We start from the raw sequence: 21,370 nt of genomic DNA on the forward strand, positions 1-21,370 counted from the left end.
GGAGTACAGTGGTGTGATCTCGGCTCACTGCAACCTCCGCCTCCCGGGTTCAAGCGATTCTCCTGCCTCGGCCTCCCGAGTAGCTGGGATTACAGGCGAGCGCCATCATGCCCAGCGAATTTTTTGTATTTTTAGTAGAGACGAGTTTCACCATGCTGGCCAGGCTGGTCTCGAACTCCTGACCTCGTGATCCGTCCGCCTAGGCCTCCCAAAGCGCTGGGATTACAGGCGTGAGCCGCCACGCCCGGCCAGGAAGGAAAGCTTTTAACCCGACGGCTCAGGGAGGACACCGGTAAGCAGCACAGTGTAGTTTTGTTTGGCTCGGAAGCCAGGTCAAGCATGGGTGATGGGGAATTCGCCACTTAGTTTGTAGCAAATGGTGCCCTTCTTGCTAAAGCTGAGTGCAGAGGGCCCGGCAGCAATGCTACAGCTAGCAGAACCAGCCCAGAGAACGCAGCATTGGAGACTTGAGGCGGGTGGTGCCGGACACAGAGCACGGGGCGCAGCTCCCACTTGCCTCCGGCTCCCGGAAGCGGGCGGGGCCACCTCGCGTCCCCGGGGCTAAAACCTGCGAGCGAGGACCGCGCGCCGAGGCTCCTTAGCCGCGCGCCGAGCGGTTGATCGCCGTAGCCACCGCAGCCTGCGCTCCTCACTCTGTGGCTCCATCCGCCATTGTGTAAGTGCGACTGCCGCCAGGCGCGCGGGCCGCGGCAGGGGGCGGCCGCCTCTCGCTCCCCAGGTTCCCGGATGGTGACGGATCCACTGGCAGAGGCGGCAGGGGCAAGCCCTCCGACTTCACAGCTGCCCGCGCGCGCCGGTCTCCGGGGAACCCCGCCCGCGGCGGCGCTTCGTGCTAGCCGTGGCGGGTCCCAACGCCGGGTGCCGCGCCGCCGCTCAGCTGGCTCCTGGGTCCCGAAGCGCGCCGCTGTCGAGTGCCGGGTTCAGGCGTCTCCCGTGCTGTTGGTTTTGCGCAGTGTTTAATTAGAACTGAGAAAGTCTAACTTCACTTTTTTTTTTTTTTAATGCAGAGGCCAATAATCCGTTATGGAGCATGCCTTTACCCCGTTGGAGCCCCTGCTTTCCACTGGTACTGTATTTCTTTCCACGTTTTAGTGTCACTGACATGCCCCTCCCCAGCGACGGGAACAGGTCGAAAGGACGGGGCTCTAGAGCCAGCGTGACTTCCAGCCTGGGTTCTGTCCCTGATTTCCTAGCTCTGTACCGCTAAGCATATCAGCCTCTCGCCGGCCTCATTTTCCTCATCTGAAAAATGAGCTTACGTATCAGTCCTTGCTGTGAGGACGAAATGACACGATATGGTGTGTATATAGTCCGCCTGGAGCCCAGTAAGCTCTTCCCGGCTGTTGCGCCTCCACCAGCAGCACGAACAGATCTGGAACATAGCGGAACATTAGACATTGCAGGCATTAAGGACGGTCATCGTTGCTTGACCGTGATGCATTTTTAATCCATTCACAGTGCCCCGAGCTTACCTAATAAAAGATTGGTAAATGGTTATATCAAGTGCTTTAAATGTATATAACACTCAGGATTTTTATTCTTCTAAGATTTGAAATTACTGTGTAACCGAGTGCAGGCTGGGCTGCTCCGCTGCTTGCCGAGCCAATCAACAAGGACGAAGTGCCCGGAAAGGAAAGTGACTACTTTCCAAAGCTAGCAATGGGGAAGTGGTCCAAGCTTCTGCCTTAAAGAAACCATTTCAAATTTGGAGAAAATGCAAGGGCTTAAAAAAGGGGAGCTTGGCATTGGAGCTCGGAGGCCCCAGTCTCTGTGACTTGCTCAGGTATTTATCTCGGGTTGTTGCCTCATCTGCTGAATGGGTTGGCGCCATCTGGAGTATCATTGGGTTGCAAATTAACTGCAGCCTTGAAGTAATCTCCAGGTGGAGGAGAATTCAGTAGTCGCCTGAATTGTTTCAAGATTAGTCTCTGGAACTTCAGAGGAACACATAATTAGATAAGGGAAACGTTGTGTAAGGGTGCGTGGGGGAAAGAAGGAGAGCAAAGACTATCTCATTGTTAAAGGTAAGGCAAGGCATGGCACAGGAAAGAGAAAAACTTTTGAAAACAAGACATTTGGGGTACTTCACGTGGAAATAGATGGAATGAATGAGTTTGAGACAGGTTGTTAGCCTTCATTCTTGTGTAATTGACTACTGTGTGATAATTTGGTAATGTTAAAGTATTTTTAATTATTAGTTTTTATTTTCTCATTTATAACTTTCATAAATTTAAACAGAAAGCATAATTGTTTAAATGTTTACATTTGTTTTCTGTCAACATGAATTCATGGGTCTTGCTTAGGGCATTGAGTTTAACTTGTACCTTTTTCCACATGCTGGGAATAGTAGGTGACATTGACTCCTTACTCTCAAGTCATGTTTTTGTTTGTGACAGGGTTTTTGTTGCCCTGGCTGGAGTGCAGTGCTGCTATCATGGCTCACTGCAGCCTCGACCTCCCGTGCTCAAGCGATCCTCCCACCTCAGCCTCTGGAGTAGTTAGGACTACAGGTGTGCACTACCCGACCTGGCCACTTTTTAAATTTTTTGTAAAGAAGGGGTCTCCCTGTGTTGCCTAGGCTGGTCTCAAACTCCTGGGCTCAAGTGATCCCAGTCTCCTGCCACCACGCCCAGTTATGCCAACTGATTTATATGCATGTTTATGTCTTATTCTACAGGTGAAGGAAAACAGTTACAGAACTAGAATCATAACCCAGTTATTGTTTTAGTAGGTTAAAAGGTTGAGAGTTTATTACCTTAAACAGCTTTTCAAAAGTTAAAAAAAAAAAAAAGGCCAGGCACGGTGGCTCACGGCTGTAATCCCAGCATTTTGGGAGGCTGAGGCAAGACGATCAACTGAGGTCAGGAACTCCGAAAGCAGCCTGGCTAACACGGTGAAACTCCGTCTCTACTAAAAATAGTCTCTACTAAAAGTTGGGTGTGGTGGCACATGCCTGTAATCCCAGCTACTCGGGAGGCTGAGATGGGAGAACTGTAGGAGAATTGCTTGAACCCGGGAGGTGGAGGTTGTAGCGAGCTGAGATCGCGTCACTGCACTCCTGCCTGGGAGAGAGAGACTCCATCCTCCATCTCAAAACAAAAACAAACAAACAAACAAAACCCCAAAAGGCATTGGCAAGCACATTTTGCAAATTTGCTAGTTCTCATTTATCCAGTATTACCAGGACAAACAGCATTTTCTAGAGTAAACATTTGATTCGAGTGATCTGTTGACTTTCAGATTTATTACTGAAACCTCAGAGCCTTACTGTCTGAAGATTTCTCATGGTTTCTAGGTTAAAAGACATATATCAGAGATACTGACTGCTGCGCAATAAAGATTATATTGAGGAACTGTAATATCTGGGTTTATTTATTTATTTATTTATTTTTGAGGCAGAGTCTTGCTCTGTCGCCCGGACTGGAGTGCAGTGGCCAGATCTCAGCTCACTGCAAGCTCCGCCTCCTGGGTTTATGCCATTCTCCTGCCTCAGCCTCCTGAGTAGCTGGGACTACAGGCGCCCGCCACCTCGCCCGGCTAGTTTTTGTATTTTTGGTAGAGATGGGGTTTCACCGTGTTAGCCAGGATGGTCTTGATCTCCTGACCTCGTGATCCGCCCGTCTCGGCCTCCCAAAGTGCTGGGATTACAGGCTTGAGCCACCGCGCCCGGCCAATATCTGGGTTTAAATCCTAGCTTTGCCACTTAATAGTTATTTGACCTTGTACTTCCATTTCTTCATCTGTAATATAGGAATACATCATAGGGTTATTATGTGTATAAATGAATTAGTACAAATCAAGCACTTAGCTTCAGTAGCTATAAGCTGTTCAGCAGCAAGTTTGAGGGGAAAGCAAAAAGGCAGTTGAATCTCAGGGTGGATGCTGAGATGGAAAAGGAGGGAGCAGATAGCTCTGCCCCTTTGTTTTTATTAGAGGCTTAATGGGGAAGGCCTTGACTGCTTAAGTCAGGACATTTGTAAGTTCCACATTGGAACAGGGCCGGTAGGGAAATGGTGATATGTGAAGTAGAGATCCAGGGAACAGAATTCAGTGCTCCCTTGGGTGGTTCTCACAGTTTCCTCCTGTTGTTCCTATGGGTAAAACTATGTAGGATTCATTCTTGCCTTATCTGTAGTTTTGACCTTGAAACAAGGATTCGGGCAAGTTTGTGATTACTCTAGATAAGTATAAGGTATTTAACAACAGAGCTGTTACTGTAAGGGCCAGTGTAATGCCGGGTCTTTTACAGTAATTCAGTAAATTTTTGAGGTTAATTTTTTATTGGAGAGATTCCCTTTATCAAACAGATTTAGTGTTTAATACTCATCTGGCAGAGAAGTTTTTCTGATAGCAGCTTCTGTGAATTTGATTTGTTGGTGTTATCTGTAATGCTTACTAAGATTCAGTATAGTGGGCAGTCCAGCAATAAAGGTAGTTCTCTACAGATTAAGAAGTTGCTAAGAAAAGTTTTGTGGACCAAAACCCTCTGGGATGATCACCAGCTCAGGGAAAGATGGAATTCTTTTTAAAGTTATTTATTTATTTTTTTCGTAACTAAAATAAGTGCCCATTATTTAAGAAAAAAAACTATCTACCCTAGAATGTGAAAGTTTCCTGTATTCCTTTTTCCAGAAATAGCTATTATTTCTCATACTTTAAACAAAATGGGTTCATATTACAAATTGTTTGTAAATTACTGTTTGGGGGCAGTGAGTTAAAATACATAAATATTTGTTACTACAAACATCATATGTGCTCTTTGTTTTTTTATTTTTTTTCAAACTAAGTAAAAAGTGTATCCTAGTTACCAGACATTATCAATCTAAAAATTTATGTGTTCTTTTACATTTTGTGTGTATGAATAAACAAAAATAGGCCTATTGAATACCCTTTTCTGCACCTGTTTTCACCTACTACTTTGTTATGTCTCTGTGTGTAGATATCCCAACTGTTTTGTTTTTTTAATGGGCAGTATGGACTCAAATTCACTGGGCATTCTTTTTTTCCTTTTTCTTTTTTTAGAGATAGGATCTTGCTCTGCTGCCCAGGCTCGAATGCAGTGGTATGGTCATTGCTCACTGTAACCTCTGACTCCTGCGCTCAAGCAGTCCTCCTGCCTTGGCCTCCCAGAGTGTTGGGATTACAGGCTTGAGCTGCTATGCCTGGCCTCACTAGTGTTAATATATTGACACTTGTGTTAGTTACTTCCAGTTTGTACTATGACAGACTACAATGCATGTCTTTGATCTTACTATTTTTCATGTTTATGTATTTTAGTAGTGTCAATTTCTAGAAATGCAGTTGCCAGGCCAAAGGGCATGTCTGCATTTCTGGTTATCAAGAGGATCTATCAGCTAACTGCTATATATTCTTTGGTACTAGGTGCTGAGGGGGATACAAAATTGGAAGAAGTGGTCCCTTCTATCCAGGAGTTTATGGTCTAATTGATTGTCAAGAACGAAACGTAAGATTCCAGTGAGATGTTGAATTATGTATTATAGAACCCACATAGGAACTGTAGAGACCAGGATGAGAGGCAGGCTGGAGTCGGCAAATAAATCATGGGGTAAGTCCGACATCAGCTGGGCCTCCAAAAGAGCACTGGATTTAAATGGAGAGAAGCACGGAGGTTTCCAGAAGAGCATCGCAGGTGATGGGCCATCCTAGACAGGGAGCTCAGTGCTGCATCTGGACATGAAAACGGACATGGTGGTGAGTGAGAGATAGTGTGACTAGGTTGGAGTGTGCTCATGAGGGTTTTGAAAGAACGTGGTTGAACAGCGAGGGTAGAATCAGATTGTGGAGGAAGAGACATTTATCGCAGAGAAGGAGATAGTTTTTGAAAGTTTCTGTGTCTTCTGCCTTTGGAACATTCTATACAAAGCAGCTTTTTATAAACAGTAATCTCCCCTTATCCTAGAGTGATATATTCTAAGAACTCCAGTGCAGCGAGTCGCCCACCTTTTTTGGCACCAGGAACTGGTTTTGTAGAAGACGGTTTTTCTGTGGACCAGTGGAGGGTTGGGTGGTGGTGGTGGTTTCAGGATGACTGAAGCCTTACGTTTATTGTGCACTTTATTTCTATTGTTATTGCATTGTAATATATAATGTATATAGGTATATATTATTACATGTAGTATATATAGTGACAGATCATCAGGCTTTGGGGTCATGTGAGAATCTAATGTCCTGCTGATTTGACAGGAGGTAGAGCTCAGCTTCACTCCTTCCTGCCCTACTGTGTGGGTGGGATCGTAACTGGCCACAGACAGTTTAGTTTACAGATGATTTGAAGTATACAGGAGGGTGTGTGCAGGTTGTATACAGATAAGGGGGGACTACTATACTTTAAAACTCATTTAGATGTGTCATTGATGTCATGGTTCTGATGTGCCAACCAAATATAGGTTAAAGTCCTTATCTTGAAGGCAGTTTTCAAGTGTACAATATATTGTTTATTAACCATAGTCACTGTGATAGTGCAGTCCCCTCTTTGTACTAAGGTAAACTCACATACCCACTATTTCCTTATAGGAACATTTGTTCTTGCTTCAGCATTTTCCCTTAGCTCATGCTAAATTTGCCACCTAGAATGATCTTTGCCAATCCTTAGAATTATTATTCTTAAATTTTAGCCATTCTGGTGGGTGTGTATAAAGATGTTTCTGTGATTTTTGTCATTTTCCTTATGACAGATTTCTCATAGTGTGTTCATTGACTTTTTGCATGCCTTCTGAAGTGCTTACTGCTCTTACTCATTTTTTCAATTAGATTGTCTTTCCTTTTTTATAAAAACGTATTTTAGGAGTTTTTAAAAAATATATTCTGGTTGCAGTTCTTTACATTTTGTTTTTCTCATTATTAAAATAGGGAGAATGACACTTTCCAAGGAGGGTTGTGAAAATTAAACTGTGTGTAAAGCATGTAATGGTGACATGTAAGAATTCAGGCATTTTAAGTATTTTTTGTCTTTTTAAACTTTTCATCTGAGGGGTTTTTATTTTTAAATTAATACAGAATATTTAACCGGTAAGAGTGTACTATTGCTGTTTGAGGCCTTGTAAACGTAGGTGACTTTTCGTCATATTCTTAGACATCTAAACTTTTTGCTGTGTTCTTCAGTGCCTGTGATCATTTCAGTTTTTATCATGAAGATTTATGTTCAGAAATTAGTATGCTTTAAACTTTTTTTAAAAAAGTAAAGTCTATTTAAACACTTCATAGCCAACATAAAGGTAAATAAATAGTCACATCTCGGCACAGTTATTTGCCATGTGCTTATTTCACAAACTCAAGACACAGCAGTTACAGAGGTTTTAATTTCTAGTTTACTAAGAATACTGATCTTTTTATTTTTATTTTTTCAACTTTATTGGGCGTGATTGGCAAGTAAAAGTGCTGTGTTTAGCCAGGAGTGGTGGCTCTCGCCTGTATTCCCAGCACTGTGGGAGGCCCACCCATCTGACTTCACTGTACTGTATTTACTTCTTTAAAGATCTTGTCTGCAAATATAGCCATGTTCTGTGGTTCTGGGAGTTAGGACTTCAACTTATGAATTTGGTGGGAGTCGGGGAGTGGGTGGGCACAATTTAGCTCATAACAAATAGAGTATGTCAGTTAGCTTTTCAGCTGTAAACTAAAAAAAAAAAAAAAAATCGACTGGGTCCATATTTCAGTATTACCATGATTTCCCAAAAAGAGGTTTTAACATGTAATTCTAATAGCATATAGGTAGTATATGAAGCAGAGAGTCAATTTTGGTCTTATCTAGTTGCTATTTTCTACTTATATACAAGGGTTTTTCTGTTCATTCCTGTTTATCCCTTATGGGCCACACTGTAGTAGATGTTGTAGGAAAATAAAAAAGGGTTGACAAATCTTACTGTGAAGGATTTCAGTATATAACAGGCTGTTTAGTACAACACAATGGAAATGTAATTTCATGCGTCATGTAATTCAAAACTTTCTAATAGTCTCATTAAAAAGGTTACAAATTTTAATTTTAAGTTTATGTCTTATCTAATCTAATCTAAAATTCTATTATTTTGACATGTGGTCAATAGAAATCATTACTAATGCTATAGTTTACATTTTTTTTGCACAAAATCTTCAAACTCCAGTGTGTAGTTTACATATCTAGCACATCTCAATTCAGATGATAAATTTTCATTAGACATACTTGATCTATATTTAATTTTTGATAATTTGTCAAATGTTTTGTTTTTATTCATATTAGCAAGGAGCAACTTGTAGCCTTGTAACTTTGGAATGAACTTTATAGGCAAGGAAAATAATATTTTGTTTCCAAAGAAAGCCTTGGGAATGGATACTAGAGATACAGCTGGACTAAAACCTAGGTTTTCGGATTATCTATTTCCCTTAATATTATAATGACTTTTGTTGTTGTTGTTTAAAGCAGTATGCCTGCTTTAAAACCTAGAAAACTTTCAGGGTTATTGTTGTTGATTGGTTTTTTTAAGATACTTTCATCTGGTATGGTAAAGAAATTTCTGGCTAAAGCTGCTGTGTAAGGATTAGCCTTATCTGCTGCTTAAGGATTGTGATATTTTTGTTATCAAGGGCTATCTAAGATAGTGGAAGATACGAATTTGTGAATTCTAGCTTCGAGGATTTTATGGTACTCTCCTACCCAATCAGAAATCCTCCTACGTAGCCCTTAAATCTCTGGAACGTTTCCGGGACACTCCCTGTGTTGACTGTTCATGTTTTTCTTGGTATATAAGGTATAATTGTTGGAATCCTTCCTTTTTATTTCTTTCAGCCTATTTCTAATTTACTAAGACTTGCTGTTAACTACCCTTTACTTATTTTTTTACTTATTACTTATTGTATTTGGTGTAGTTTAACTTTTCTTCATATTTTATTTTATTTTTCATATTTGCCTTGATTTTTGCTGTACTTTTAATTAGATTAGTTATATTTGATGACATTTTGATGCATCCTCATTGTTAATGAGCAAATTGTTTCTCTTGCCTTAAATAAGATCTCATTAACTTTATAAGCTATCTTTTCCACATCATCTAGACAATCAATTTCCTTTGATTCAGTGGTATTTAGTCTTGTGGCACCTGCCCCCCCATCTTTCCATGTTAACATTTTAATAGTTCCATGCCTTTAGAAACTGAAACTTCTAAAGTGAGTTTAAAAATAATTTTAAATCTTTAAAAAATTATCTAAATTCGTATTTTGTAGCATTATTAGAAAGAATGGGTTGTTTTTTTTTTTTTTTTTTAGATGAAACAATTAAAAATATCAAGTGAGCCTGTGGGAGTGGTTTTAATATTCACAGTGATAAAATGTTACAGCATAATTACACCAAAAAAATCTGTGGGTATTGACACATTAACACCAGATATCTTTGAGGTTTTCTAGGAAAATGAGGTGTGTTTGTGCATTAACTTCCCATCAAATAAATTTTATTTTTTTTGTTGCTGTTGGTAGAATGCATCCAAAAGTTATTCTTTGTAGGTGGCAAACAAATGCTGAAACAAATGGATTTCATTCTGTGTATTTCTGTATCTTTATCACACCATTGTCTTTGAAGGTATTCATTTTTCACAGTGGAATCGTTTCTTTTGTTTTTGTGACTTCCAGTGAATTTAAGCTTTTGATTTACTCGTATAGGTCGTGTGTAAGGTTTTGGCTTGCCAGCCCAATTGCTGCCAAAAAACTTTTTTTCTTTTTTCAAAATAGGAAAACTGTTCTAGAAAAAGTTTCTTCCTAATCCAAGTACACATGCTGTGCGTGAATCCTTTGAATGGGTAGGAGGCCTTTACAACCTTGACTGTTCCTGGTGTGTGTCTTCCTTAGTAATCCTCTGAGATAGCCATCTGGTTTTTTTGCTGGAACATGTTCACATAGCTCAGTCTTTTTGAGAAAACATGTACCGTTATTGGACAGACAACTGATGGCTAAAAATGTGTATTTAAAATAAGCTGAAATTTACCTTTAGTTCTCTATTTTCCACCTTAAATAGCATAGAAGGTCTTTACTTGTTTTCTACCTAATTACCCTTCAATTACTGAAAAATCTTAACCAGATCATACTCATCTGTTGAACAGTTATTTGAGTGCCTGCCTGCTGTGTACTGGGAACCATTGTAGGCATGGGAAGACATATCAACAATTTTCTTTTCATTTCATGCTTTCCAACCTATCCCAATATAGGTATCAGTGATCTGCTTCTGGAAAATCAGATGTCTTCGTCAAGAATGCTTACAGGGTCCTGTTTTCATGATTTTATTTGTATTTTTTGAAGGCAGAGTCTCACTCTACTCAGGCTGGAGTGCAGTGGCACAATCTTGGCTCACTGCAACCTCTGTCTCTTATGTTCTATCGATCCTCCTGCCCCATCCTCTTCAGTAGCTGGGGCTACAGGCGGGCGCCAGCACGCCCGGCTAATTTTTGTATTTTTAGTAGAGGCTGGGTTTCGCCATGTTGGCCAGGGTTCTCTCGAACTCCTGACCTCAGGTGATCTGCCTGCCTTGGCCTCCCAAAGTGCTGGAATTACAGATGCACCACCATGTCTGGCCTGTTTTTGTTATTTTATTTTATTTTTGAAGATAGAATCTCGCTCTGTTGCTGAGGCTGGAGTGCAGTGGCACAATCTTGGCTCACTGCAACCTCTGCCTCCCGGGTTCTATCAATCTTCCTGCCTCATCCTCCTGAGTAGCTGGGATTACAGGCGCGTGCCAGCACGCCCGGCTAATTTTTGTATTTTTAGTAAAGACAAGGTTTCGCCATGTTGGCCAGGGTTCTCTTGAACTCCTGACCTCAGGTGACCTGCCTGCCTTGGCCTCCCAAAGTGCTGGGATTACAGGTGTACCATCATGCCTGGCCTGTTTTTGTTATTTTAAATTGCAGCTTCTGCAGGATATTGAGAATCCTGAAGAGGAAGGTCTTGATAAATCATCAGGGGAAACAATCAGTGCTTTGGGATTAAAGAAGAAAAGAGGAAGCAGGGGCAGGAAAATGGAAGGTCGCACAGTTGCATACCTTGTTTAAGTTTATAAATTTCTTTGTATGGTGCTGTACAATCTTGTTACTTACATTGAACTTCTTAGGCCAGTAACATTGGCATGCCTCAATGCCTGTAAGAAAAGCAGAATCTCAGGCCCCACTTCAGACTGACTGAATAAAAATCTACATTTTAACAACACCCTCTGTCAGCCTTCATGTTCCTTAAAATGTGAAAGGCACGACCTAAGAGGAGTAGCAACTTCCTTTTAAAATAATTAAAACAAAAACACCCTCCATCACATTTAATGATAACATTTATCATTATCTAGAACTTCTTTTCAACGATTAACATCCAGGGGTTTTCTTTGGAGCTTTATTGTTGTCTGTGGAAATGTAGAGTGTGATAATGCATTCAGGACACATACCCAGTGGCAGAGGATGGCTCACCTGAGTGCGGGGAGGTGGTACCTTTTTCCATATCACCAACATCTGAGGTGCATATCCACTTTTTTGGCCCTTGGTCTGCCTTTCAAAATGTGTACATGTAATGCTGATATTCTATCAATGTAGTTGGTTAAGATGTGACTTCAGGCTTTTCTCATCTATAATTTTGTTTTGGTGTTTTATTGAGTTTGGGGGAAGTAAATCTAAAATTATCCTTTGTAATTATTGGCCCCAAATTACTATATTATGCGACATATACACTCTATAAAGTTTGGGTGTTAAAATCATGCGAACAATTTTCTTTTGGAAGATTGTTAACCAGAGAGATGTTCTGTAAGTTATGCCTCTTCAGGCTTTTCAATTCCTGAGTATCCCTTTACAAATGAGACATCTGTGACTGAATACATTCTTCTAGATATGGCTTGAAGTCAAAGAAAGTAGTCACATGATCACATTCTTTTCTCTGGATGATACCATCCTATTAAATAAGCCCATGCTTTTGATTTTGGGGAATGATACTTGAGGAGTTGTGAAGTTTGAAGTCAGTAAAGCCTTTTCTGACCTCACTTTTTTTTTTTTTTTTGATGAATCTGGCATCTGAATTGGTTACTATAAGTCAGAATGTATCAAAGCCATTTGAAAATGGAATTAAAATGACCTCTTTGTGAAAAACACTTGTTAATACTTGTAATTATGGTTTCTTTTCTATAGGGGAAACATATGTTTTCAGGCTGTTTAACATTTTATTCATTGAGCCAACATTGTCTGTTACGCATGTGGCATCATACTAAATCCATGCAATTGAAATCCATGGTCCAAGGTTTCACGGAGATTAGAGCCTAGTAGGGCAAATGGAGAAGCAAGTGAGACATTAGAGTACAGTATGATAAGAGACATGCAAGGGCAACCTTGGATCACATAGGAAGGATTTGGGGGTTTATTGAAGGTGTCTGGAAAGAAGAAATAAATATTTAAGGTGGTAAATTGTTTTAAAATTTTTATTTTTGTGATTAACACCGTGAGATGTTTATGTACCTTAGTCCACTTCTGATTGTATGCGGAGTGTATAATTCTGGGAGTAGAATTAAATAATCAAAGTTATGAGCCTCTAGGGTTTCCAGTACATGTTCCTAGGTGGCTTTCCAGAAAGGCTGTAGCAGGTTATGTGGCAGTATCAGCACACTAGCATGTCGCTTCAGTATGTCCTTGCTGGCAGTGGATGCTCTGCAACTCTGGATGGAAATACTCATGGATTATAGCTGCTGCTGCTTTTTTCACTCCCACATCATGATTTTTGCAGTACTCTTGGTAGTACCGCCCGTAATCTAAGGTGGAAAACATTGTCCAAGACTTGAAAATGATCAGAAAAGATTACTAGGAGTCTTTTCAGTGGAACGCTGGGCTTGGTTAGTGGATCCTGAAGTGACTAGATACAGGGTGTATACCTTTCACTTTTTTTTGATTAGGCAGTTTTGCAACATTGTAGGAATAGAAGTTAACGAATAGTCATGCAAATGATTCTTTTTTTTTTTTTTTTTTTTTAGATGGAGTCTCACTCTGTCGTCCAGGCGGGAGTGCAGTGGTGCAATCTTGGCTCACTGCAACCTCTGCTCCCCGGGTTTAAGCAATTCTCCTGCCTTAGCCTCCTGAGTAGCTGGGATTACAGGCGCCTGGCACTGCACCTAGCTAAGTTTTGTATTTTTAGTAGAGGCGGGGTTTCACCATCTTGGCCAGGCTGGTTTTGAACGCCTGACCTCATGATCCACCCACCTTGGCCTCCCAGAGTGTTGGGATTACAGGCGTTAGCCACCGTGCCCGGCCACGATTCTTATCTATAATAATGCAAATGGAATTTTGTGCAGTGGGATAGAATTGATTTCCACCCTGAAGAAATATCCCCAGATAGTATGTTTCATTGCTCTATAGTAGAGATTACTAAACTTCCAGTTTTAGTCTTCAGTGTCTCAGTAATTTTTTCATGGGGCCACCGGCACCAAATACCTCATAGTAACTTCTATTAAGTAATTAGGTCCAAAAAACCTGTTAGCAGTTTGTACAGTGTCCCCTGTTGGTTCAGTGAGGCACCCTGAATGCTTTGCCAGTCAGCTTGGGAACTTTTCTTGTAACCAGATTCACCACTGGTTTCGTTAATACTCTGCCCACACACACATACACACACACACTCTCTCTCTCTCAAGTTTGTACTCATAACCTCATTAATTGATGAGCTGAATAATATCTTTGGCATGTGTTCCTTTTATATTTGCATGAAGGTCGTGATTCTAAACTTTTTCGAAATCACTCTTTAAGCGCCAGTTAAATTCTTAATTTGTCGTTAATTTAAAAGGTGAGTAAATCGGTCATCTGAACTTTCTTTGAAGTCGGTTTCTTTATCTATAAATGACCCGTCATAGACCATGAGAATTAAAAGTAAAAATGCATCTGTAAAAGCATAGCATGGAGCCTTTGAGGACAATGTGCAAAGTGGGTGGGTCACACATACCTTCGAGCTTGGGGGATTCCTCAGGTGCTCATCCCATAGAAAGGACTTAGGCTAGGCTCGCCTGTGCTGCAGAGTGCCCTGGTAATCATTCCAGGAGAGGAATCTCAACTGCTGCCCTCCCACCCCCCCCAACAAAAGTTGCACATGTTTGCTGGGACCTCCAGGTGACTGTGTGACACTGTGTGTCTGGGAACTTCCAGGTTACTAGAGTGAAGAGCTTGTGTTGCTAAGCTGATAATTTCAGCCTATTTTTGCATTGTTAAGTCCGAGCTGCTGAACTAGCTCCTTGAAAAGATCCAGAAACTGGGGAAGGGAAGGAGGTGAAATGAACTCTAGGACCATCTGTAATTGTATTTATATTCCCTCACCTGCTTTCTGAAAAAGTGAAATGTATCCAGTAGTCATAACTTTCCATTTGGACAGCAATTATATAGTTTGGTCATTTTAATTTCCATATGCTTGATCTCAGTGTGCTAAGTATTATCTTCTAACTGTAGATACGACTTTATTTCCCCAAACCAGCGAGTGCTGGAGTCAACTCTGAAAACGCTTTCTTCTCCTTCAAATTTTAAACTTCTAAAATTCTAACTAAAATTTGGAAATGGAATAGAATATATTTAGGCTTCATGAGATATCCAAGGAATGGAAAGTAAAAGAAGCTGACCTAGACTGAAGTACAAGGCTAGGAATATTTACATAGGAACATCAGGCGTAGATTAGGACTGAGAAAAATGAGATGGCAGTGGGAATTTACAAGTAGGTGTCCAATACCCAAAGCTCTAAAGTAGCTTACAAAACCAAAGTAGTTAGGGTGTGGGAAGCCTGGTGGAATATTTATACTGTTTTGTTCAAAACTATAAAATAGTTTCCTCCTTTAATTTTTGCTGTCTGTCTTGATCCAAATTACTATTATCATAGGAACAATTGGTTTCTGAATGTTCTTTCTTGCCTATTATCAATTCATCTGATTTAGTGTTGTCTGTTTCAGTGGATCTGTTAGAATCTGCCTGCGACAATTCTTGTTGATTAAAAAAAAAAAATGCCGGTGAAGGGAACCATATGCAGACCAGCTCATGCTAATGACATTCATAGAAACTAGTGATTCCATTGAAGTGTGCATTGGACTGTGACACTAGATAACTATGAAAGGATTAGGCATATGGTGGTATTGTATACTTGAAGCCTATCATAAATTTAACCTTTCTATTACTGTTAGGAGATGAGTTATTGTTTCCACTTGCCAGGTAAGAACAATACTTGAGATGAGATCCGACGTTACGCTTTTGCCCTTGCACTGCTTTTTGAAGTGTAAATGGCTTATGTTTAGTCAATCTTCTTGTTGTGAAATTGCATCATTTTTATGTCATCCAAGAGTTAGAGCTGCTGATGCAGCTATTAACAGACACAGAAGCACTGCTCAGTTGAGACAACATGTTAGAGGTGGGTGAGTTCTCTGAGGAATTTTCTGCTCACTTGTACCACACAATTTGAGTCATGTTTGCGCTGCATAAACTGTATCATTCATTTTTATATATTTATATATGTTTGCATAATACAGATGATTACTAGTATTTACTGAGAGCTTACTGTATGCAAGGAACTGTTCCAGGTTTTCCATGTATTACCTTATTTATTCTCACAGTCATCTTTTTTTTTTGTTTCTCTTTTTGAGACACAGTTTCGCTCTTGTTGCCCAGGCTGGAGTGCAATGGCGCGTTCCCGGCTCACCGCAACCTCCACCTCCTGGGTTCTAGTGATTCTCCTGCTTCAACCTCCCGAGTAGCTGGGATTACAGGCATGTGCCACAACGCCCGATAATTTTTTATATTTTTAGTAGAGACAGAGTTTCTCCATGTTGGTCAGGCTGGTCTCGAACTCCCAACCTTAGGTGATCCACCCACCTCAGCCTCCCAAGGTGCTGGGATTACAGGCGTGAGCCACTATGCCCAGCTATTCTCATAAATATTCTTAAGGGGAATATACTGTTACCCCCATTTTAGAAATGAGAATGCTGAGATAGATACAGAGAGATTGACTACCTTGCCCAAGGTCACATATGCAGGAAGCAGCAGAGTAGAGGTTTAGACCCAAGTAGTCTGGCTGCAGAGCCTGTTGGGTAACCACTGCCACAATACTGATTTTGTATGTGTATATGTGGTATGGCTGATAGAGTTTTATTTCTTTTTGAAGACTTTTTTTTCCCCATTCTATACATCTCTTGTCTCTGAGATCACTTTAAGTTTATTCTCAACCTGGTCAGTGAGTCTATCACTATCCTTAGTGGGAAACAGTACATCAGCTAAGGAATGCATTTGGGTGTAAGTAATAGGGAAGCTCATCTCACCGTAGGTTGAACAATTAGAAACTGATTTTCCTTAAACGATGAATCTGGAGGTAGGTGGTGGAGAGCTGGCGTAGCTGCTATACACCGTTGATAGGGATGCAGGCCTGTTCTTTGCTCTTCTGTCTTTCTGTGTTGGCTGTTAGCCTCATGCTTGTGATCTCATTAGAGGCGAGGTAGTTATTACAAGTTCAGGCATCAAGGATACATTCTAAGCAGAAAGAAGAGTATGGAGGGATTTTAAAAAGGGTCATGCCAACCTGGTTCATCCCCCTATATCAGAAAACCAAAAGTCTTCTCAGAAGATCCACAATCCACATGATTGACTTATTTTATTTTATATTGGCCAGAACTAGGTTATGTGGCTATTCCTACAAAGCAATCACGTGGAATCCTGTTCTTCTGACTGATTTTGGCCAGGAACAGTTCATCTTCTGGGACTGGGATATGGGCATACTAGCAACTAAATGAACTGAAGTGGTACTGACAGAGAAGTTGGACGGATGGATATGGTGGAAACAGTGGACAGAATTGGCCACAGGATGACTTCCAGGACCTCTAGCCAAATATTCAAGGTTTGGAATCATTGTAATCTTGCTTGTAGTTGGGATCTGAGTGTTCGAGGTGAAAGTTGCCAGGATATATTTGCCATCTTTGATCTCAGATTAAGTGGTTCAATTCCTGCTTTTTCTTGGAAGCCTTTTTATAATACTCCCAGGAATGTCGTTTCTCTGGATTTGGGAGTTTACCTTGCTCTTTGTTTTCTGCCCATTCCAGAGCTTCTCAAATAATGACATTCTTGCTCCTGAATTCCAGCTAGCGATGAGACCTTGTTACTTATTGACAGGTTTCTCTGATACTGTCCTTTGTCCCACCGTATAGTCTGCTTTGATTTTTTTATTCTCCTACCTGAGATGCTTATTTTGTATTGAACCATTCCTAATGTCTCAGTTTTATTCACTGTGTTCATATTATTGGTCAGGCACTATTTTAAGATAACTAGGTGGTCTGAGTATGTGCTAAAGCATATAAAAATGACAGTAGCATGCCACCAAATTATTTGCTTTTAGCTGACATTCAAATTTTAATGGGCAGTCAGGCACTTATATTAAACATTACTTGGTAATCTTCTATGGGTTAACTTACCAAGGCTGTGATATATGTCATAAATACCTGAGATGTAGTTGTAGTGGTTTGGGACATAACTTTTTTTATTCTCGTATTTATGTTTTTTATCTTTTGATATTCCTATGTGTGCTCTTTGTGTTTAAGAGAAAGGATTGCCTACTTTTTAAGCTTTTGGAGAGGAAGATAGTTCAGAGTAGAGTAAATTGAGGATCACAAGGCAGTGTCACTTATTGAGTGATACTGTAGTTGATCTGTGTGCTTAGCTATGCTCTTGGAGGGGAGTGACATGAATTCTTATTTATCTTTATGCCTCATATGCTTAGCATCCTACCACATATATTTAGACAATGAGTTGACTTTAAGTTGACTTGCCAGGCTGCTCATCTCCAAATCTCTACCTTACATGTCCCATGATTTTTTTTCCCCTGTCCTTGCATTGGTATCAAAATCCTAACCTATAAGGCCCACAGCCTTTGGCTAGACTTCCTTCACTCATGGTCTTGCCACTGAGCCTCAGCAGCATCTGCTCGTGAGTTTGTTATTCTGGCTTCAGATTTCCACTTGGCAACCCCTGCACCCAGTTACACACAAACTTGGGGATTTCCCTCTCTTGTGAGGGCAGCTGTGTTTTTAGAGAGCAGTATTTATCTATTTATTCTATTTCATCCAGCATTTAGAGGGGTTCATGCTAAAATAGTTCTGTATATGGGCCGGGTGTGGTGGCTCATGCCTATAATTCCAGCACTTTGGGAGGCCAAGGGGATGGATCATCTGAAGTCAGGAGTTTGAGGGCCAGCCTGGCCAACATGGTAAAACACCGTCTCTACTGAAAATACAAAAATTAGCCGGGCATGGTGGCGCGCGCCTGTAATCCCAGCTACTCGGGAGGCTGAGGTAGGGGAATCACTTGAACCCGGGAGGCGGAGGTTGCAGTGAGCCGGGATCGCACTACTGCACTCCAGCTTGGGTGACAGAGCGAGACTCTTATCTCAAAAAAAAAAAAAAAGAAAAAAATAAAGAATTATTTATCAGCTTAGTCTGCTGTGTTTCCAAAACTGTCTTTCTTATAAAGCAGAGAATCTTACACACACCGAAACCTTTAACAGACAGCTGACTGTTGTATGAACTATGTATATCACCCAATATGATTTATTTTTTCCTCATGATTCTGCAATCTGGGCTGGATCAGGTGGGTCTTTCTTCTGTTCCAGTTGCCACCTTTTGAGGTTGGAACATTTAAGATGGCTTCTTTACTTACCTGTTAGGTGCCTTTTCTGGTAGGCCTGGAAAAGGCCTGGCTGGGCCTGTCTTTCCACATGATTTCTCCAATGTGGCTCCTGGATCTCTTTACTAAGGACTCCAAGAAGGGCATACCAGGAAAGTAATCCCTGATGTAGAAGCTTACCTTATGCATGTTAACGTTACACTGCCAAAGCAATCACATGACCCAGCTGGGAGCTAGATGTACAAGCACTTGGATATTAGGGGTGTGGTTTGGGTACCATCAATATAATGGAGTGGTTTACCACCTTATATACATAATTTCATGCAATCAATTTTGTGGAAGGAGTGCATTTTATTCCATTTTGTTTTATCTACAGTGAATTTTGTTATTATAACTATCTTCCTGCAACCATAATATTATACTTCATAACATACTAATGTTACATGCAGTGTAACATTAGCGTGTGCAAGGCAAGCTTCTACATCAGGGATTACCTTCCTGGTATGCCCTTCTTGGAGCCCTTAGTAAAGAGATCCAGGAACCACATTGAAGAAATATTTTGAGATGTTAGATTTACTAAAAAGTTGCAAAAATAGTAGAATTCCCTTATGCTTTTCACCTGGTTTCTACAAATGTTAACATACTGTATAACCACAAATTAAAAATTAACATTGATATAATGCTATTTATGAAACTACAAGCTGTATTCAGTGTCCACCAGTTTTTTCACTAATACTCATTTTCTGGTGTAGGATTGAATCCGGGATCCCGCATTGCATTTACTTGCCACGTCTCCTTAATTTTTCCAAGTCTTTCATGGCCTGGATACTTTTGGAGAGTAGTGGCCAGTTATTTTGCAGAATGTCCCTAAATTTGGGGTTGTCTCATGTTTCCTCATGATTAGGTTTAAGTGATGCATTGTTGGCAAGAGGCCCACAGAGACGATGTGCCCTTTTCAGTGCATGATGTTAAGGGTATGTTGTGTTAATGTGTCTTACTGGTGCAGGTAACCTTGTTCATGCTTGAATAAGATGTTCTTACCCAGCTTTTTCTACTGTAAAGCTACTTTCTTTTTGCAGTTAAATATCTTCAGGTAGATACTTTGGAATTATGCACGTATCCTGTTTCTTCTCAAACTTTGGCTCAGTATTTTTATATCTCATTGTTCGATGGGTTTTGTCTGCAACAATTATTACTGTGCTGTTCTAATGGTGATTTTCTCTTTGCCTCTTTCCTTTTACATGTATTTTTATTCTATTTTCTAAATGGAGTCTTGCTTTGTTGTCTAGGCTGGAGTGCAGTGGCCTGGTCTTGGGTCACTGCAACCTCCACCTCCCAGGTTCAAGCAATTCTCCTGCCTCAGCCTCCTGAGTAGCTGGGATTACAGGCATGTGCCACCATGCTCGGCTAACTTTTGTATTTTTAGTAGAGATGGGGTTTCACCATGTTGATCAGGCTGGTCTTAGTCTTAAACTCCTGACCTTGTGATCCGCCCGCCCTGGCCTCCCAACATGCTGGGATTACAGGCGTGAGCCACTGCGCCTGACTGCCTTTTACATTTATTAATTGGATTTTTTTTTGTAAGGAAAAGCTGCTCCATTTATTTTAAATTTATTATAATTTATATCAGTATGAATATATAGGTATTTTATGTATTATAATTCGATGCGGTTTATTTTGTTGCTCAGTGTTCTAGCTTTGGCGATTAGAAGTTCAGTTTGGTTCCTGGGTCCATTTGATATATTCCCATTCTTTCTGAGCATTCTTAATTTCTGGCACCGCAGGATGCTCTAGGCTCATCTTGTTTGTTCCCTGCCCCAGCCCCAGAATCAACCACTTCAAGGTGCCTTGACCCCTTATTGGAGAATGGTATCTAGAAGCCAAGATCTCGGGGCTACCTGTGCTCATTGCTACTGTGGTGTCAGTTGCTTCAAGGTCCTCTCAGTGACTAGAGTCAGGAAAACATGTATACTAACTCATACATACATACAAATCTATATTTTCTTTTTTTTTGAGACAGAGTCTCGCTCTGTCGCCCAGGCTGGAGTGCAGTGGCCGGATCTCAGCTCACTGCAAGCTCCGCCTCCCGGGTTTACGCCATTCTCCTGCCTCAGCCTCCCAAGTAACTGGGACTACAGGCGCCCGCCACATCGCCCGGCTAGTTTTTTTGTATTTTTTTTAATAGAGACGGGGTTTCACCGTGTTAGCCAGGATGGTCTAGATCTCCTGACCTTGTGATCCACCCGTCTCAGCCTCCCAAAGTGCTGGGATTACAGGCTTGAGCCACCGCGCCCGGCCAAATCTATATTTTCATATGTATATTTATGTGTTAGCATTCATATATAGTAAAAAACATTAGTTCATACTGATACGTTGGATTACAGTCCAACAGCACAGAGTTCACTCTAGCCTTATCAATTTCCTTATTTGTAATTTCTCTGACAGTGAAAAACTTGGTTCTCATTACCTATAATATTATTTGCTCATACATAGTATACATATAAAGTGGCTTTGCTTTATAGTACACATATAAAGTGGCTTTGCTTTATATGTACACATATAAAGTGGCTTTGCTTTATATGTACACATATAAAGTGAAGTAGATAGTATACATGTAAAGGATTGCTAGCCCATATCCCTGTGAGAAACAGACTTATTAACTAGAGTAAGAATTTTGTGTACAGTCTTTTTGTCTTTAGCCTTACAGTATCTAGTCTAAATACTGTTTT

The 21,370-nt window shown here is 40.8% G+C and overlaps 1 protein-coding gene across 1 annotated transcript in view; it reads left to right on the plus strand.

Annotated features, from left to right (window-relative positions):
• The first annotated feature begins 580 nt into the window (after positions 1-580).
• TPK1 (thiamin pyrophosphokinase 1) overlaps positions 581-21,370 on the plus strand; it is a 407,155-nt gene continuing 386,365 nt past the window's right edge. Inside the window, exons 1-2 of the mRNA XM_030933176.1 lie at positions 581-676; positions 1,029-1,087. Of these exons, the coding sequence (XP_030789036.1) occupies positions 1,045-1,087 (43 nt within the window). The 5' untranslated portion in view covers positions 581-676; positions 1,029-1,044. The remainder of the gene's footprint in view (positions 677-1,028; positions 1,088-21,370) is intronic.

Source organism: Rhinopithecus roxellana, chromosome 6 (genome assembly GCF_007565055.1).
Source record: "Rhinopithecus roxellana isolate Shanxi Qingling chromosome 6, ASM756505v1, whole genome shotgun sequence".
Classification (NCBI taxonomy): domain Eukaryota; kingdom Metazoa; phylum Chordata; class Mammalia; order Primates; family Cercopithecidae; genus Rhinopithecus; species Rhinopithecus roxellana.